Below are 20,090 nucleotides of genomic sequence, written 5' to 3' on the forward strand. Positions count from 1 at the left end.
GAAGTGGACCTGACCTTTCCTGAAGTCCAGACTGAAAGCATTGATGGGGTAGAGAAGACAGCTATGGTTTGGAGTAAGACACTTTATTGAATACTTGGATGGAAGAACAAGGCATGGAAGAACAGGGTTGCAGCAGGAGGAAGCTGCTCTTTGTCACTAAAACCGAAGTAGGATGGCAGATTAGTCCCCAGCCAGGCTGCTGCCTCCTAGGTCCCACCTCCATTCTGTCATTCCAGAGGGCAGAGCTTGGGTAAATTCCCCCTCAGAGAACAGGACTCTCTGCTCTTTGAAACTGGGGGTTGATGGTGGTTGTAATGGCACTTTTGTAGAGAGGGTTGCTGTCCTGTGGGAAAAAGGGGTAAATGATGAGAGCAAATCTCAGGATTCCTCCTCTTTGTCTAGTCTTTAAGAGCCTGGATCTTGCGGGATCCTAAGAGCAGAGTCAGGGCCAAGTATGGGGTGGGAAAGCAGCAAGGAAGGGACCCGCCCAGTGGGATAGGAGGGGGCCTCCTCACCTGCTTCCAGTTGAGTTGCAGCTGCTCCTTCTCAAAACGACTGTATTCCCGGCGGTCATAGATTTCTACCAAGAGCCGGTAAGCCAGGACCAGTCCCAGTCCCACTGCCACAATGCCCCCTACGCAGCCCAGCACAATGGCCTGGGTGTGGTCTTCTCTCTCTGTGAGGAAGAAACAACTTGAACTGCTGGCGGCCCAGACATGTCAGCATTTGCCTACAGCATCTCCAGCTTCGAACTCAGAGGAAAACCAGTAGGGTCCTCCCAGTGGTGGCCGACCTATGGTGCACATGCTGTAGCGGACCATTTGTTACCACTGGAAGTTCTAAAGGGTCTGCCATCTCTAGCCCAGAGCCTTAACTGCATCATCTCTGCCTCTGTCCAGGAGTCACAGCTCTGCTTTCACTTCTTACAGCCCCATTCCCACTTCCAAGGCCCTGCCATTAAACTTCGAAGGCTCTGTTACAGATGTCCCAGGCACCTTTCTTCACTTACTCTCTTGAGGTCTTACTGTCAGCACAACTCGACCACCAGCCTCGTCCTCTATCAGGAAGAAGAACAGCTGATTGTCCTGTGTCTTCTCTTTGCACCAGCCGTCATCCAAAATGGGTCCTAGCGCCAGAGTCACGTTGGCATGGGCACAAGCCATGCTGCAATTGGCAGCCAGGGGACCAGTCCCAAAGGCCCCACATTCTGCACAGTCCCTGTCCAGTGGATGCCAGTAAGTTACTAACTGGGAAGTTATTACCCCTTAGCCCTCACATCCCGTGCAGGAGGGAGAACAGGTGGGGTACAGGGTACTCAGCAAGCCATACTGATCTGCTCCCAAGACAAGACCTGAGCCCTCACCTATGTTTCTCACATGGTGTCTTGCAGCCCGGGCACTGGTCACATACAGCACCATAGTAGCCATCCAAGCACTGGCAACGGTTGCATTTGCAATGTCCATGTCCACTGCAGAGGCCGCCTACAGGGCTAATACACTTGTCCATATCCCCACTGCACTCACATGCTCTGCCTGTGCGGTTGGCTTCACAGTGACACACTCCACATCGGCAGTGGCCAAAGCCTGGGGTGGAACCATCCACAGGGTGAAGACCATGCACCAAATTCCTCTCAAGTATGCCAGGCACATCCTCCAACTTACACACCATAATCTCTGAGGCCCCCAGTGCCTGAGATTCCCAGAGTCAAGTGCCCTCAGGAAGACCCCCTAACCCTGCCTTCCTCCCAAAGGATCTAGGTACCTCCACAGAGTTTGCCCTCGTGTCGCTCACAGCCAGCATCATCACATTCACACAGACGCCCAGAGCTCTGACCACTGCAGCTGCAGCGCCCACATTGGCATCGTCCCTTCCCACTGCACAAAGGCCCTGTCCCATTGGGGCCCCGGCAGCCAGACTCCAGGTCTGGGGAGGACAAGTCAGCTTCAGAGCACTCACAGAGCCGACCCAAGCGGCCAGGGAGACAACTGGAAAGAGAAGGCAGGAGAGACCTGTGTCCAAGGTTTCCTGTAAATCCGGATTTTTTTTTTTCTTGAGACAAGGTCTCCCTATGTAGTGCAAGCTGGCCTTAAACTCATGGAGATCCTCCTGCCTCAGCCTTCTGAATGCTGGGATTATAGGCATGTGCTATAATCCAAGCCTGGCTAAGTCTAGGTTTTTGAAAGTGCTGGAAAAAGACAAGTGGCTGAAGTGCCAGAACCCAATGGAGCATCAAGGGTGGACACAGGGAAGAGTGAAGGAGTTCTGCTCCAAGCAGGTCTTTGGGCATATCAGGGAAACGGGCGCAGTAGTCAGGAGTCCTACGGGTCTAGGGTACCCCAGTGGTAGAGTGAGAACTGAAGGAACATGAAGGGAGGTCACTATGCAAATCAGCTGGGTGAAAGAACAAGGAGGCCCTCACCTACACATCCCGCACTGAAGCTGCCCCTGGCCGCCGCTGCAGTGCATGTGCAGATCCTGGAGCTGGGTGTCACTGCAGTTACAATCACACAGAGTATGCAGCTCTACAGTCAGCTCCTCCGAGAAGCCCCGAGCTCGAAGCCTCAGGTAATGGGGCTCTTGGAGGCAACTCTTAGCTTGGAGCGTAACCCAAAAATCCACCTGAGAACAGGGCAGGCAGGAGCAAGACTAAGTGATACATGCACACATGAGCCCAAGCCCCTGATGGTGCAAGATACCACCTCACAGTAAATGTTAACATACACAATCATGCTAACGCCCATCTCCCAGATACATAGTTGAAGAAACCCATGCATTACAGCCCCTCAGAAAGGTCCAGTGGAAGACCACCCTGCACGTGCTCTGTGCCTGCCCCCATCTTTCACCACCTGCGTCAGTGTCCCACTCCCCACCTCCATCCTGGCGACCGCTGGCTGGTGCTCACCGTCTGGTTGACGCGAACGTGGTTGCACTGTCCCCGGACCCCAGCCTCAACCTTCGTCTCAGTACCCCCACAGTAGGATTCATAAGAGATGTTGACCCCAGGGGGCAGTGAAGAGTGTTCAAGGATCACGGTGGATGACAGGCTCTGCAAGGTGAGAGGAAGGAGCCATGTAAGAGCAGAACTCCTGACCATACCCCCCATCCTCGATAGTGATTCTCAGTTCTGTCTGAATCTGCCTCCTGCCACCAGCAGCTCCTTCCATTCCTGCCCAATGAAGAGACAATTCTAGAGGAGGACCTTGAGAGAAATGAGGAATTCTGGGTCTCTGGGAACCTCTCCTACAGCATGGCAGCCCAGCTGCCAGCAAGGGCCACAGGTTGTCAAGCACCATAAATATATAGTGGCTATTTGTCAACCCCAGGTCAGGACATGTAATCTGTGTGCACAGCATATGTGGTCTAAAGGCAGATTCATTACATGGAGTTTGCCTTGGGAAATCTAATGCTGTCTCAGAAATTCTCTCACCATTGTTTAGGATGTGGCCCCTGTCAAGAACCCTATAAACCTAGGGTGAGGGATATAGCTCAGTGGCACAATGCCTACCTGGCAGGTGCAAGATCCTGATTCCCAGTACAAAAAAAAAAGAATCCTACGATCTAGATGCAAAAATACAACCGAGGTCTAAAGAATACTTTGGACTTTTTATTCCACTTACAAAAGTCTCTGGTTCTGACCACACAGTGGTGCACACTTGCAATCTCAGCAATTGGGAGGCTGAGGCAGAAGGATAATTATGGGTTTATTTTTATTTTACTTTTTTTTTTTTCTTTTTTAGGCAGGGTCTTGCTCTGCAGTTCAGGCAGGTCTTGAACTCATTTTATGCCCTCCCCACTCCCAAAACAGGGCTGCTACTATTAAAGGAGGGAAATAGAAAAAGGAGCCTCTTCTTCAGGGTACCATGTTTCACTCCAATCCACCAAGTAGTTATTAAAATAAATACACAAAGTACAGTGAAGATAATATGAATGGCACCTCCAGAGACTCAGGCATCACACAACCCAGGCTGGCCTCAAATTCACAGTGATCCTTATGCCTCAGTCTCCTGAGTACTGGGATTACAGGCAAGCACACCATGAGTTTAAGGACAGCCTGAACTACGTGTGAGGACTTGTCTCAAAAAAAACCAAAAACAAACAAAAACAAAATTTATGAATGTTACAGTGATCTACCCATGACAGTCACATGCAAACTGCAGGAGCAGCTGTGGAATGGTAGAATCAAAAAGTAGCCATGCCCTTGATTTTTTATTTTTTTCATATTTCAAATCCATTTTATTTCAAGAATAAAAAGAAAAAAGAAGAGGAGGAGGAAGAAGACAAAGAGGAAGAAAACAAAATTTCAAAACACATCTATCAAGAATGCTCTTGGTGGGGCTGGGGATTTAGCTCAGCGACATAAGCACCTGCCTTGCAAGCAGGCAATCGTGAGTTGGATCCCTGGTACCGATAAAAACGAAAAAGAAAAAAAAAAGAATGCTCTTGGCTCTTGGTTCTATCACCTCAGCTGAGGCTTCCTTTCCACCTCACCCCTGTGCCTACTCTCGCCACCCCACCCCCACCGACTGGCTCTCACGTGGTAAGCATCCATGATGAGCTGCACCACATTGCTGGAGTCTTCACTCAGCTCCCCCACTGCAGACTTGGGAATCAGCTGGCTCAGCTCCTAAGTTAGGATAAGTTGGGAATGGACAGAACCAGTGGCCCAGAAAGGAAGCACATGGCAGGGTAGAGATTGGTGTAGAAGAAATGAGGAGGCTGCGGACAGGGAAAGTCTGCACTCAGCTCTCACCTGGTAGATGGGCAGTGTGGCACTGGTGACAGCAAAGATAGGCTGGATGTTTGCTGCAGAGAGGGCCTGGGCTACTTGACTCACAGAGGGGTAGTCCTGAGGCAAGGAGTGGGGACAAGATGAGTGCCATGGGTCTCCCCACAATGTGCCAGGCGCCCTCAGCTCAGGAAACCCAGGACCCAGGGTTCCACCAGCTGGAGGAGTCCTGGAGGCTTAGTAAAGAGAAAAGAGGTAAGGAGTGTGAGACACAGGCTTCCTGCCCTAGGATCGAGATCTACAAGGGAAGATGGCAGGAGGATGTCTATAGGATGGTTGACAATGAGGATGGGAGGCCAAGGGGTGGGAAGTAGGGGCCAAAGGGGCTCAAATGAAGAGGGCTGGAGTGAGGAGGCACTCACGAACTCTGAGCTGCTACTGTAGAGGCCATTGCTGTCCAGGTGGCAGCGCCCATCACTGGGCATGAAAATGCCACCCAACTTCCCATCCCCAGCTGTGTGAAATGTGTCATCTGAAGTGAACACCAGCAGCCGGGACACGTTTCTCCAGCCAATCTGCTCCTGTGGTAAGGGGGCACTGGGCTGTGGACCTGTGCACAGTCCTAGAACCACTTCAGCCAGCCCTGGGAGCCACAGATATCTCAGTTGTCCATCTCTCTACCTCCATCTCCCTGCTTCTTCTGCCCTCCCCACTCCCAAAACAGGGCTGCTACTATTAAAGGAGGGAAATAGAAAAAGGAGCCTCTTCTTCAGGGTACCATGTTTCACTCCAATCCACCAAGTAGTTATTAAAATAAATACACAAAGTACAGTGAAGATGATATGAATGGCACCTCCAGAGAATCAGGCACCACACAACCACCGGGGCAGTACTACTGATGATAGTCATTCAGACTCTTCTCCCAGCCCGCCTCCTCACCTGGCAGAGAGCAGCCTGTAGAATGGCATCAAAGCCGCCTTCAGGTGAGTCCAGGTTGCCAGATACATTCTGGCGCCCCACCTCTCGCTCAAAGGCCTGAGCGTCCCCCGTGAGAGACAGCACATGGCGAAAGCTGAAAGGTGACTGGCAGGGCTCCAGCCGGCTAGGGCAAGGGTGGCGCAGTTTGGAGGGCACTGTGCTCACAAAGGGCAGCACTGTTTTGTCCACAAAGGAGCCAAAACCTGGGGATGGGCAAAAAGGCTGTGCCAGGAATCACAGGTGACTCAGAAGGAAAAGTCCATGGAAAGGGAAAGGTTGGTCCTAGAGAAGCAATGGGCAGTGCACCTAGAAATCAGGGACCCAGTATCCAGGAAAGAGTGAGACCCCCCGGGCTGGCAATGGCGCAGGGGAATTAAAAAGAGGACACAACTGGCAAATAGGGGCTTCCAAAAGGCTGAGGTAACCCAGAATGTAGGACACAGAAGTCGCTGGAGGCAAAGCAGAGGTTCTGGAATGCAGGAGAGGTGCACACAGAATGGAAAGTAGGGACAGTGTCAGGAAGGCCTTGCCAGGAGTCCGGGCTGAGACGGTAGCATCAGAGGACTGTCCAATTTGTTAGGTCCAGGGCAGCTGTATGATGCTGGGCAGCTGTGTGAACACTGTTGCTCCAACACTGGGCTTCAGCCCTCCTGTAAAGTGAGGGGTCCTACTGGACAGTCTATGACCTCTCCAGCTATGAATGACCTAAAAGATGGTGTTTCTATGGAAAGAAGTGAGAATCCCGTGGCCTGGCAAGTCTGTTAAACACTGGGAGAGAGCAGGGGGGTGGAGTTGTGATTCTAGGATTTGGCAAAGCTCAGGCAACGGCGGAAGGTAGCAGCAGAGGCAAGGATTAGGATGGCCCGCGCGCTCACCGATGCGCACAGAGTGGGTGACCTTCTGGAGCTGGACTAGCAGGGCGTGACCCAGCTGGCGCACGCGTTCCAGGTCGTCCTTCATGGAGTAGCTCAGGTCCATAAGGTAGTACAAGTCCACCGGGTATCCCGCCGCGCGGAGGAAACGGACCCTGAGCTGATGGGGCTCTCCTGGCGGGTGCACGCGAATCAGCCAACACACTCGGTCCCCAGCCCGGACCTTCCCTCGGCCGTTCCGCCTGGTACTCACCTGGCCGCAGAGTGATTCGGACCCGCTGTGGCGCCAGCTGCGTGGCCCCCTCGCCGCGGTAGCCGTGACTGAGCGGCTCGTCCTGCAGCACCTCCTGCCAGCCCCGGGGCTCCTCCAGCTCCTGTGCTGGGCAGCCCCGAGCCAGCAGGTCTTTGCGCGGCGCGCAGCGCCGCGACTCCGCCTCTCCGGAGGCGGTGAAATTCTGGGCGGCGAGGAGGTTCGTGTCGGGACCCAGTGTGGTCGGCCCCTGCCTGCCCTCAGAACCACCCTGAGAACCTGGTCTCCCCAGTCGCCTGTTTCTCAGCTATTAGTCAACTCCCAGAGCCCGTCTGGTTCCCTCCTCCCTCTTCTACAGTTGACCTTGAACTCTGGCCTTTTTTTTCCTTTTCAGAGACCCCATTTCCTAGACCAGTCCTTCCCCGTCTCCCCTTACCTCCCCCTTCCCCCAGCCACCCATCCTTCCCCTCTCCCTAGAGCACAAACTTCCTGTTGAGATCTCTGACCTCACTACCACAGAAAGAGTCCCTTGCATGTTCAGATCAGAATGAGAAGGGGTCAGGCTAAGTAAGACCCAGGGTTCTTGGAGAGGCAGACAGGGTCAAAGAGGAGCCGCCTTTCCCCAGTGTGCCTGGTCCCCCTGCACTGACTGGCAAGCCACAGGGGAAGGAAATGGTTAGAGTGGCTTCTCAGCTGGCCCGGGTGCCAGCCTCTGGTCTGGGATTGGCAAAGGCAGACGCAGACCTGGTTGTCCTGAGGCTCATCTTCCCAACCGCAGCCTGGCACCTCTGGTTCCCTGCCTCCTGCAGACCTGAATTTGTGTCTATTCTCCCTGTTCTCCCAGATACACTACCTGCCTTTCTCCTGGACCCATCTGATGGCCCTCTGAATCTGCCAGCCCCTCTCCCCCATAGCAGGAGCCTACACTGATCTAACTCATCTTTCTGTGACAGAGATAGTGGTCCTGTCCCCCACCACCACCACCACCACCACCACCACCAGCTTAGTAGCCGGGAGGGCTCTACTGTGAACCATGCCTCTTTACTGTATCCACAAAGAACATCCTTGTGCAACAATAATCAAGGAGATTTTATTCTGCAGCCTGCTAGCCACTGAGCTCGAGGTTTCCTGCACACTCCACCACAAGCACACAGAGCTGTGGGGGCCTTCCCTTCCTCCTGCTCACATTCAGGAATACATCCAGGAACTGAGACTGAGGAACCCAGGCACTTTCTGCTACAGACTAGACTGTACTCTCCTCCAAATTCCTATGTTCATGGAGATGGGGTTTAGGGAAGTAATTAGATTTAGATCAACTTATGAGTGTGAGCCCCTTGTGATGGGATTAGTGTCCTTAGACACACCAGAGAACCTGGGCCTGTCTCTCTCTGCTATATAATGATACAACAAGCTAGGCGGAGGGGTCTTCACCAGAGAACTAAATCAGCCAGCACTTTGATCTTGGCCTTCTCAGTCTTTCAAGATTGTAAATAAACTCCGTACCGATAAAAAGCAAAAAGAAAAAAAAAAAAAAGATTGTAAATAAAAAGGCCAGGGCTTTAACTCAGTGGCATAAGTGCTTGCCTAACAACCACAACATCATTAGTTCAATCCCTGGTACCAAGAAAAAAGAAAGAAATATTTCTTGTCTGGCATGGTAATACATGCCTGAATTCTCAGCATGCTGGAGGCTGAGGCAAGAAGACTGCCATGACTTCAAGGCCAACCTGGGTTATATGATTTAAGCCACCTAATCTGTGGTATCTTGCTATGGCACCCTGAAATAGCCAACATACTTTTTCACATGTATACAGGCACAGCAGGCCATTCTATCTATATACAAGCATGAATTCGCACAGACATGTGCCCTTCTATAGTCAGAATCATAAGCTCTTCACACACACATACACAATAAACATATAAATCTAATCATGCATGCACAGGAAACTTGTAAGCATGTGAAAGCAAATTCACACAGTCCCATATAGCAGTCCTGTGTGCACACACTCAATTATACCTGAGACTGCAGTGTACCCAGAAAAAACACATGTATGCCCACACAGCCACATATGTACATCTAGGCAATGCACACACAGACACATGACTCAAAGGCTGCAGGCCCATTTTTACCAGTTGTTTGCACCATGCGCAACTCGGGTGTGAGAGGATACACTCTTTGCAGGAAGGGGCTGGCTGGCAGGACTCTGGCAAGGACAGGTCAGGATCCCCCCATTCTGTAGCCTTCCCTCGGGGGGAGATCTTGTCATCCAGCTCACTCTCACCTTTGCCCAGCACCAGCAGGAAAACAAGAGACACTGACCAAACCACCATGGCCTGTACAAGGATAGAAAGGGGGCACATGGATCCTCAGGATTACTAAGCTCTCAGTCCTCTAAACTGCACTGTGTTTCCACTCCCAAAAGTTTATTTCTCCTCAGTTTTACATTCTCCTGTGGATTCAGCAGTTTCTTCAAAATGACAGGAAGGGGTTGAACCAGGCCAGGATAGCAGCCTTCAAGAAGACCAGTCCTTCCTGTGTGCAGACTTCACAGACACAGACCCCAAAGGATCTGAGGGCTGGGCTGGAGGCACCCAGGACCCCACCTGAGTCTCCCCATCAAGACTCCACACCACAGTAGAAGTAGAACTGAACCGCAGGGAGCACTGGAACACTAGATCTGTCCTGCTGTCCCAGCCCACGTACTCACTGGATGTATGGCACTTCAGGCTTTCTCTCTGGACCTCAGCGTCTGCATCTGTAAAGTGAGGGAGCTGTGTAAACAATCTAAGCTGACAGCCTCACTGCTTGCACAGTCTTGGATTCTAAATAAGAAAGCACGTCGCTATGTAGAAAGGCAAAGAAAAAAGGCTGGAGCAGATGGACTGTGTGAGAGTCAGGCAATCGTTGTTCTATTTGTTGGTGAGGAAAGAAGATTAGATCAGGAAAACTTCCATTTTTGCTTATTTGGCAGCCCACAGCCTTCACACCTGAGCACATCCCCATCCCTTTTTACTTTTAGACAGGGTCTCATCAAGTCACTTAAGTTGCCCACACTGGGCTTGAACTTTCAGTCCTCCTGCCTCAGTCTCCCAGAATATGCCACCATGCCTGGTGAAGAACTTCCTAAAGGTCCCAGACAAGGGAAGAATACCAAGGTTGGTAAAATTTCCTCATTTCTGTACTTTGCACAAATGAACTCTAGGTTACAAAAAACCTGGACATGGGGTAATTCCTGGGAAGACCTCTAGGAAAACCATGCAGTTCCTGATTTTTAAAAACATAAACAGAGGGGCTGGGAATTTAGCTCAGTGGCATAAGCACCTGCCTTGCAAGCAGGTAGTCATGAGTTCCATCCCTGGTACCGATAAAAAAAAAAAAAAAAAAAAACTTTTTAAAAAAATAATCAGAAAAAAAAGACCTAATTAGAGCCAAACATGGTGGCACACACCTGTAATCCCAGCACACAGAAGGCTGGGACTCATTATGGTAGCCATTGCTGATTTCCTATCGTCTTATTTTGAAGTCCTATAATACTTTTATTCTTTTGTTTTGATTGGTTTTATTCTGTTGTGTTTTATTTGATTTTATTATGTGTTATGGTATGGACAACTTCTTTGAAGAAAACAAGTAACCACTTTTCATTTCCTGTTATCTGATTTTGAAGTCCTATAATGCTTTCATTCTTTTGATTGGCTTTATACTATTTTGTTATGTTTGATATTATCATATATGAAGACATGGACAACTATTTGGAAGAAAACAAGAAATATTATGGTGAAGAAAAAAAGAAGGAGGAGCTGGGGCTTTAGCTCAGCAGCGTAAGTGCTTGCTTGGCAAACTCGAAGTCATGAGCTCGATCACTAGCACCAAAAAAAAAAAAAAAAAAAGAAGACTAAGACAGGAGGATCACTGAATTTGAAGCCAGCCTGGGCTATATAATGAGTTTAAGGTCAACCTGAATTACAGAGTAAGACAAATAAAAAAATAATTAAAGGGCTGGGATTGTAGCTCAGTGGTAGAAAGAATGATTATCACACACAAGGCCTTGTGTCAAATCTCCAACACCACAAAATGACAAAAGCTAGGCACTCTGGAGGCTAAGGCAGGAGTATTCTTGGTTTTAGGCCAGCCTGGTTATATAGTGAGCTCCTGTCTCTAAAACAACAATAGGCTGGGGATTTAGCTCAGCAGCATTAAGTGTCTGCCTTGCTAGCACGAGGTCCTGAGTTTGATTCTCTGGTACCAAAAAAGCAAACAAACAACAACAAAAAAATCCCACTTGACTAGATAGTTCATTACCATGCTTCAAAAATCAAAATGTTAAATCCGACTGGGTCTTTGTTTTTTTTCAGAAATAGAAAAACTGCCAGGGATTTAGCTCAATGGAATAAGCTCCTGCCTGGCAAGCACAGGTCATGAGTTTGATCCCTGGTACAACAAAAAAAAGAAAAAAGAGAGAAACAGAAAAGCTGACCCTAAAATTCAAATGGAAGTACACAGAATCCCAAGTAGTCATAAGGAGGGGAAAGGGGTTGAAGGGAGGGGAGGGAAATAGGAAAAATATAATCAAAGTACATCATGTACTGGTCTGAATTTCTTATAAGGAATGTGATCATTATGTATATATAAAATGTACCAATAAACTTAATTATTTTATTTTATTTATTTTTGGTGCTGGAGATAAAATTCACAACCTCATATTTGCCAAGCAGACTCTTACGCCACAGAGCTATACTCTCGGCCCTTTTTTTAAAAAATCTTTTTTTTTGTCTTTATTGGTACCGGGGATCGAACTCATGGCTGCCTGCTTGCAAGGCAGGTGCTTATGCCACTGAGCTAAATCCCCAGCCCCTAAAAAAAATCTTGAAAAAAATAAATTGAGTACTCACATTTCCCAATTTCAAAGCTTATTATAAAGCCATATTGATCAAAACAATGTTGTACTGGCATAAGGACAGACCACAGAACTCAATGGAATAGAGTCTGATTCCTAAAAGGAAGCTTATTCACCTATGACCAATTTTCAACAAAGTGGACAAAAACCTCAATGAGACTATAATAGTCTTCATTAAAAGGTGCTGGGATAACTGGATAGGCATATATGAAAGAGTGAAGTTAGAACTCTATAGCATACAAAACTTAACTAAAAATCATTTTTGTCAAAATTTAAGTATAACTGCTAAAACTGTGAACTCTTAGAAAAGGCCAAGCCTGATGACGCACATCTGTAATCCCAGCACCAGGAGGCAGGAGGTTCACTTGTGAGTTCCAGGTATAGCACTTCCAGCATGCATCATCAGCTCCTGGATTCAATCTCCAGGAAAAAAAAGCAGAAAAGAACTGAAATACCCTCAATCACAATTCAATTTTGGGGAGCTGAGGAGCAACAGGAAGGAGGAGGAAAAGGAGCCATGGAATGGACATCTTGTCAAATTTTTCCTTCTTTGAATATATGTCATTTGTGAAGCAAAAGATGAAAAGGAAAAATAATTGAAAACAGGTGTTCAAGCAGCACCTATGTAGCAAGCATGAGCCCTGAGTTCGATTCTTGGTACAAAAAAAAAACAAAATAAAGTGTTTAGTCAGGCATGGCAGCCCACACCTGTAAATCCTAGCATTTGGGGGTGCAGAGGTGGGAGGATCACTGTGAGTCAAGGCCAACCTAAACTACACAGTTAGTTCAAGGCCAGTCTGAACTGCATAGTGAGACCCTCTTTCAAAAAAAGAAAAAACAAGTGTTCAGACAAAAATGTGTACTTGAATGTTCATGGCCACACTATTCAAAACAGCTATCTGATGGAAAACAACCCAGTTATCCATTAGTTGGTGTATGGGTAAACAAGAGGTATTGTATATCTATTATAATATTATTAGACCACAAGAAACAAAAAGTTGTTGATGTGTGCTACAAAATTAATGATTTTGGGGGGCTGGGGATTTAGCTCAGCGGCATAAGTACCTGCCTTGCAAGCAGGCAGTCATGATTTCTATCCCCGGTACCAAGAAAAAAGAAAAAAATTTGATGATTTTTTTTTTTGTACCAGGGATGGAACTAATGATCTTATGCTTGCCAGACAGGTGCTCACACCACTGAGCTAAGTCCCTGGCAAAATTGATGAATATTTTAAAAAATAGATGAATATTGAAAATAGTATGTTAAGTGCAATGAAGCCAGTCATAAAGGACTCCATTTTCCTTTTTTCTTTGTTTTTTTGGTACTGGGGACTGAACTCACGACCACAGGCTTACAAGGCAGGCACTTATGCACTGAGCTAAACTCCCAGCCAAGGACTCCATTTTTTTTTTTTTTTTTTTGTCTTTTTATCGGTGCCAGGGATCGAACTCACGACTGCCAGCTTGTAAGGCAGGCGCTTATGCCGCTGAGCTAAACCCCCAGCCCCAAGGACTCCATTTTCTATTATCCCATTTGTATGAAAACATCCAACCTAAGAAACTCTATAGATTAGTGATTACCAAGGAACCACATGGAGGAGTGGGGAATGCAGCGTGACTGATTAATATCTTCTATTTTTTCCTTTGGCAATACTGAGCACTGAACTCAGAACCTTCACACTGAGCTACATCCTCAACTCATTCCTTCTCTTTTTTTTTCTTTTTGAGACAGGGTCTTACTGTGAAGTTCAGGTTAGTCTTGAGTACATTGTGCAGTTTGGCTGGTCTCGAACTCACAACAGCCCTCCTGCCTCAGCCTCCCAAATGCTGGGATTACAGACATGAGCCACTGTGCCTGGCTACTCAACTCATTCTTTTTTTTTTTTTTTTTTTTTTTTTTTTTTTTTTTTTTTGAGACAGGTATTACTGGTGTAGTTCAGGCTGACCTTGAACTTACTATGTATAGGACGAGCTGGCCTCAAACTCAGTGAGTGCTGGGATTACAGGTATGCACCACCACACCGAGTTCCCATTTTTAGTTTTATATTTTGAGACTGGGCCTCATTGAATTGCTAAATTGTCCAAGCTGAGTTTGAATTTGTCATTCTTTTGCCTCAGCCTCCCAGAATGCTGGGGTTACAGATGTGTGCCACCATTGTCAGCTAAGAGCAGTTTCTTTTAGGAATGGTTTAAAGGGTTATGAATTTACAATAATTAAAATGATAAATTTCAGGGCTGGAGGTATAGCTCAGCGGCATAAGCTTCCTGCCTTGGAAGCAGGCAGTTCTGAGTTCGATCCCTGGTACCGATAAAAAGACAAAAAAATAAAATAAAATGATAAATTTCAGTGTATATTTTACCATTAAAAATTAAAAAGTTAAGTTTCATGACCCATTCAACCCATTTTTACACCTACTCTAGCTTATTCTCTTTGCTTTCTAGAAATTTTTTTACAGATATTAATATCTATACTTTTCAAATGATCAAGTGATAGAATTCTACAAATGATAGAACATACACAATTTTGCCTTTTGTGTATTATACTTTTACTACTTTTCTTAAAGATCTGTCCACTTTTTTACCTTCACACCCGTACAGATTTCCATTGCATGGGCACATCGTGTTGTAGTTAATGAAGAGCATTTAAATTGTTTTGGGGCTGGGAATGTAGCTAGTAGAGTGCAAAGCCCTGGGTCCCATCCCCAGCACCCAAAAAATCTTAACTAAGTAATCAACTAAATTGTTTATAATTGTTCCCTATTACAAATAATGCTGCAAGGAAAAATAGCGTGCTTATCAGTTTACATGCGTGGAAGTGACTCTGTGAGATAAATCCCCAGAGGAGAAAGAGTTGTGGGGTCAATAGGCAGGCATCTCCTCTATCCTGAGAAGAGACACTGACTCTATGCCTGGAGTGTGGGGAGAGGGTGGGGTGTCAAGTTGAGTCGTTGAACACCCCCATCCTGTTCCCTGCTGCCCCCGACCTCAAGAAGGTTAGATACAAAACGGAGCTCCGCCCACGGAGAGAAGCCAGCCCAGTGTAACCTCAACCCTGTTAGCCTCGCCTGTTGTGGTCAGGGAGGCTGGAGATGCTGCCGCACAAAGCCCAGCTTTGACTCATCTCACAGGTGGGGCCCCACTGCCTCAGGGGTTGCTGGGAGAGGGCAAACCCAGAGATCTCAAGCCTGCCCATGTCCCTGAAAGGGGCCCTGGACTTGTAGACTGCTCTTCCTTAGCCCTCTCCTCTCGATTCTTCTTCCCTCTTTCTTCTTTCTCCTATTCATTCAAAACTTCTAGCTGGGTGTGGTGGTACATGCCTGTACTTCTAGCACTCGGGCAGCTCAGAAAGAGAATCTCCACGAGTTTGAGGCGAGGCCAGCCTAAGCTAATTAGTTCAAAGCGAGCCTGAACTACATAGGGAGACCCTGTCTCAAAAAATAAAAATATAATCCATTACATCTCTCTGTGGCTTTTCTCTTCTCTGCTTCTTCACAGTTCTTTATTTTACTTCCTTTTCCTGTCTGATCCTAACTGTAGAATGGCAGAATCTTCTGCTTCAACCTCCTCCTTTTTCAGAAAGAAACCTAAGTCCCCAAGTGCAAACCAAGGTCGCACAGTGAACAGGAAATAGATCAGGGATTGAAACAAGTCGGGCCTTTGTATACATCTGCTGCTTTGCTCCTCTCGAACCCCAGCACCATCACCATCCTAGGGTGTCATCTACTCACTCACCTCAGTGGGCTCCACCTAATCCATTTCTCTTTCTTGGGGGTCATCAGTGTTTCCTTCTCTCCCGGGACTCAATTCTGCTTCCAGTATATACCTCATTGCCCCCTGTTATGACACATGTTTTGCTTTGCTATGACTCCTGAATCAAAGTAAAATTGTTTTCTGGTGCCAGGCATTGAACCCAAGGGCCTCATGCATACTAAGCCATTGTTCTACCACTAAGTTACATCCCCAGTTCATAAATTGACACTTTAATGATTAATACAAATATCCTTTGATAACACTAAGTCCGTTTTGAGCTTTCTCTTGTAACACAAGCTGTAACAGACCTAGTGGTTGGCTGACAGTCCTCTGGCTGACCTATAGCTACATTGACAACTGTGTGCCAGTACGTAAATAAGCAAGTGGTGTTCAGGACCTTCCCCTCCAAAAATTGACATCTGGAAGCTGAGCTAACACATCCTCTGGAACTATTAATACCAGTGTCTTCAGACAGCTACTTGAAGCATATCTTGCGGTAACCCTACTCTTTACAGATACACACTCGGAAGAGGTGGTGGCCACTGGAGACCTTGCCTGAGAGCAGGGTGCTTTAACTTCATTGTTGTTGGCTGGATGGCACTCAAGATGGTAAAAGTGCCGCCTAGACCATTTGGACAATTTCCTCCATAGATGCAAAGTGTTTGGTTTGTTACTAACACTGCACCACAGTAATTTTCTATCTACTTTTTTTAAAATCTACTTTTGCCTATATTTTCATATACCACCTTTAGCAATTTTCGCTTACCCCACTTTTCTATACATTGCAATAAACCAGTTCACTCAGGAACTCTTTGTCTCACTTGGATTGTTCTTTGATTAAAGGATAAAAGCACTTGTCCTTCTTGGAAGAAACATAACCCTTGAAGTAAAACCGTTACTCACTACTGGGGAACCAGGCCAGCCTGGATGAGCCACTGTAATATGCCTCAGATACAGGGAAACAGGGCTTTCCCCAAGCCATCCACATCTCCCACACCAAATAGAACCCACTCAGAGTCACAAAGTGGGAACAGAACTGACCCCTGGGAGTGTGAGGTCTGCAGCCAAGGCACTGACTAACAACTTGAGCTAAGAACAAAGCTTTGGCAGCAGGGATGGCAGCTGGGGGAATGTGGGAGGAACCTACTTTTGCATAACCCTGGCACATAGCAGGCACCAAGGATAGCACCACACATTCTCATCTTCTCCCTTCCCTGCAGCCTCTCTCTTGGGAAACCAACCAAAGAAGCGATCTGTGAAATTAAGAGGAGGGAGCAGGAATCTTAGAAATGCAGAAAGGTCAGAGCCCTTCTCAAGACAGGCAGCATCCTGATATCCAGATTACAGCCTTCTCTCCGTGGGGTTGGGACCAGGTGGCTGGGATTGAAAGGAGAGGAGACAGGAGGGCCCAGGGCCCTAGTACTCACAGGTGTGTGCAGAGCAGCCCTTCCTCTGGTGGCAGCCACAGCCTTTGTGCACTGATCGGAAGGCTGCAGAGGAGGAAGTGACACACCCTGGGGTGGGGGAACCCTGGGTGACTGATCTAAGAGAAAGTGGAGCAGATAGGGGAGAGGCTAGATCACCAAGAGTGGATGATACAGGGATCTAGAAGCAGGCTCTTCAGCTAGTGAGGCTTTGCTGTGTGAGCAGTGTCATGTTGCAGTTAGTGGACCTAACAACCTCAGTAGACAGAGGTCAGTCCCTCTCCCCAACGCCAATTTATAAATGCAGAGATTGAGGATTTGGATGCAAGGAGTAAAGAACTTTGCCCAGGGTCAAGCATCTAGCAAGTGGCTGGTCTTGGATTTGCAAGCAAGTCTGCCTCTCTCCAACACTGATGATCTCCCACTTCCTCATATGGTAGGAAAGACCAAAATAGGAAGCAATATGGAGGCAACAAGTACTGCAAAGAGGGGAAGTTAGAGATTACTATGCATTTTTAAAATGCAAGGGCCACTGATTGTATCCATGTGCTTTATTGCACAGGCTCTGGAGCCAAAATGCCGAAGCTCTATCCCAGTTCTCTTTTACAAGTTAGTAAAGCCCTTAGCCAAGTTTCTTAACCTCTCTTGTGGCTGCTGTGGTGAGAATTAAATGAGATAATGCATATCCATTACACAAGGGTACTTGGCATATACTGGTGTCTCTGTAAGAGAATTAGCAGGAATGAGAAGCAAGAGGGTTGAAAAAGGGCAAGGCTTGGGAAACCTGTGGTCCAGACACCTGGAAAGTTGAAGAGGGGCACAGGGCCAGGCTTGGGGAATATGATATGGGGCCAAGGAACAAGGGTAGTAGCACCTGAGGAAGGTGGAGGAGAAAGGAGCAGCATGCAAGAAGTTACTGAAGCTGAGGCAGGAGCAGGAGGAACTGATTGCAGAAGATATGTATGGGATTTGTCACAAGCATGCGCGGCCACAGGGAGCTTAAGAGGTTCCTGGACAGAAGTCTGTGTTCACAGAGCTCTCTCCCCTACCAGGAGCACTACCAGGGGCAAGAAGGGGCCGTGAGGCTGGCAGCTGTAGCCACAGCACTTAGCAAAGTGCCAGTCTCACAGAAGATGTTTAGTATGCAGCAAGGATTCTGGAAGTGGAATTGCCGGGAGGGCCCTTCTCTGGGTGTCCCTAGGCTTTTTGGACACCTAAGACCTTTACCCTTCCCCCACAACTGGAGGTTGTTACCATAGCAATGACCCTCTTCCCCCACAGGCCTTGGTTTCCTCTTAATCTTCTTTCACTTTCCTCTTCTGCTTTCCTTCACTCCTCTCCTATCCTACATTCTCAGCTCTGTCCCATATACACAGCTCACCAGTGAAGAAAACCAAGGATGACAGAAGTACACCTGGGAGCCCAGCACTCAGAAGGCTGAGGCAGGAAGACTGCCGGGAGTTTGAGGTCAGCCTGAACTACACAGTGAGTTCGAGGCCAGCCTGAGCTACAGGGACCTTTTCTCAATAAAAGAAAAAAAAAAAAAAAAAAAAAAGGCAAGCAAGCCAGGGACAAAGTAGGCAACGTGTGGGAGACAACTCCAGTATTTCCCCTTAAATGAGAACAATTGCTGCAACTTTGATTATTTGGAGACTTATTTCCTTATACTAATATGTACAGAGCTGGCTATGGTATTTCCTTCTCTCTTCAATTGGCTCTAAGCATTGCAAATAAGGCTCACAGAGGTGCTAACATGCAATCTCTATAGCCAACAGACAGTCCTGTTTCCTCCCTTAGTGCCCTCTGTAAAGGATATGAGCACATCGGGATGTTAGAGCCAACAGCTCCCAGAATGTCAACTGGGTAGGAGCTTCAAGGTAAAGAGGCTATGACTCCCCAGGGCACAAAAATTTACATATCAGAAACTGAAGCAACAGCCTCCTAAAACAATCCAGTTGCTACCTTAATTGAATTATGCAAATTGATCCTTCTGCATATCCTTATCTCTGCATTTTTTTTTATCATAAGGGGGATCAAATTCACACTTGCAAGGCAGGCGCTTATGCGCTGAGCTAAATCCCCAGCCCTATCTCTCCATTTTGCAGGATGCTTTTCTCCCTACCTGGATAGCCAGCTCAAGTTACTCCCACCATCCTCACTGTCACTCATCCCTGAGCCACCCCTGCTGAGCCACCCATTTCTTCACAAGATAATAAATTCTGGGAGAGGCCTAGGATCAGGGCCTTTGTCCCTATACCCTCACAGGGATTGGATTTAGGACCCTTTGGCTGCCCTTCACTTGGAATATGCGTTGGTATCTATACTCTTGCCATGGGATGCGTTGGTGGTGGTAGATTAAAATTAATTTACTGGGATTCCAATAACATCTCATTGGGGCTGGGGATTTAGCTCAGCGGCAATAAGCGCCTGCCTTGCAAGCAGGCAGTCGTGAGATCGATCCCCGGTACCAATAAAAAGGAAAAAGACAAAAAAAAAAATCCAATAACATCTCACTGGGATTACAAATATAACCTTTTGGATTGTGAGGAAAACTAGAAAAAGGATTATCATACTTGCATGACTGTACACAGTATTTGGAATTACAATACAAGGCACCATCCCAAAGTGGGAGCAGCAGCAGAGGAAATCCCAGAGGGCAAGTGAAAAGCAATACAATACGCAGGGCCTTTAAAAAGGGTGCTGCAGAGATGAAAAGGGAGAGATGCTAGAAAGTCACTGTGTGTCCTTGGGAGTGAGTGGAGATGTTGGGTAGAGGCAGCAAGTAGTAGGGTCCTAGGTGGTCACAAAGAATAGGAAAGCTCACTGAGGGTGAACTCACACAGAAACTTAAACTGTAGCTTAAACTCAGGCTGTGGTTTGTCTCTTCTGAGGCCAGTGACAACCACGCACATCAAATGAAACTTGAGTGGACACTCTCCAGAGAGGGCAGATATGCACATACACATAGCACAAGGCCCATCAGAGCCTAGCAACACCCTTGGGGGCCAGGGGAAGGCCAGGCACTCATGTCTGGCCCTGGGGCTCCCTTCCTTCCCTCCTCATCCTATTTCCTTACTCCTCTAAAACTACAAAGTCTAGCAGATTAGGAACTCACTCTCTCCCATCTAGGTCCCTCCCCAGCTCAACTGGCCACTTCCCTTACTACCACTTAGCCTACTGCACCTAGAGGGAGCCA

General features: G+C 47.5%; 1 protein-coding gene across 1 annotated transcript; it reads right to left on the bottom strand.

Annotated features, from left to right (window-relative positions):
* Positions 1-67: 67 nt before the first annotated feature.
* On the bottom strand, positions 68-16,995 carry Itgb7 (integrin subunit beta 7). Its single transcript, XM_003476029.5, has 16 exons — positions 16,898-16,995; positions 9,535-9,582; positions 8,957-9,160; positions 6,830-7,031; positions 6,580-6,750; positions 5,666-5,907; positions 5,149-5,307; positions 4,751-4,846; positions 4,535-4,624; positions 2,903-3,046; positions 2,420-2,619; positions 1,762-1,985; positions 1,364-1,583; positions 1,010-1,218; positions 516-676; positions 68-343 (listed from the first exon to the last, which is right to left on the bottom strand). Exons 3-16 carry the CDS (start codon positions 9,155-9,157, stop codon positions 263-265), a joined length of 2,400 nt encoding a protein of 799 aa, XP_003476077.1. The 5' UTR covers positions 9,158-9,160; positions 9,535-9,582; positions 16,898-16,995; the 3' UTR covers positions 68-262.
* Between the last annotated feature and the right edge of the window lie 3,095 nt (positions 16,996-20,090).

The sequence above is a fragment of the Cavia porcellus genome, unplaced genomic scaffold (genome assembly GCF_034190915.1).
Source record: "Cavia porcellus strain 051 isolate PalLab524CR breed Dunkin Hartley unplaced genomic scaffold, mCavPor4.1 scaffold_8, whole genome shotgun sequence".
NCBI classification, from domain to species: Eukaryota; Metazoa; Chordata; class Mammalia; order Rodentia; family Caviidae; genus Cavia; species Cavia porcellus.

What these genes read in the sequence shown, in the direction of transcription:
- Itgb7 (XM_003476029.5), bottom strand. Translation starts at nt 9,157, where the DNA reads ATGGTGGTTTGGTCAGTGTCTCTTGTTTTCCTGCTGGTGCTGGGCAAA. An exon ending in CCACACTGCCCATCTACCAG is followed by an intron (nt 4,625 to 4,750) that starts GTGAGAGCTGAG and finishes ATCCTAACTTAG; the next exon opens with GAGCTGAGCCAGCTGATTCC. An exon ending in GACAGTAAGACCTCAAGAGA is followed by an intron (nt 677 to 1,009) that starts GTAAGTGAAGAA and finishes TCTTCCTCACAG; the next exon opens with AGAGAGAAGACCACACCCAG.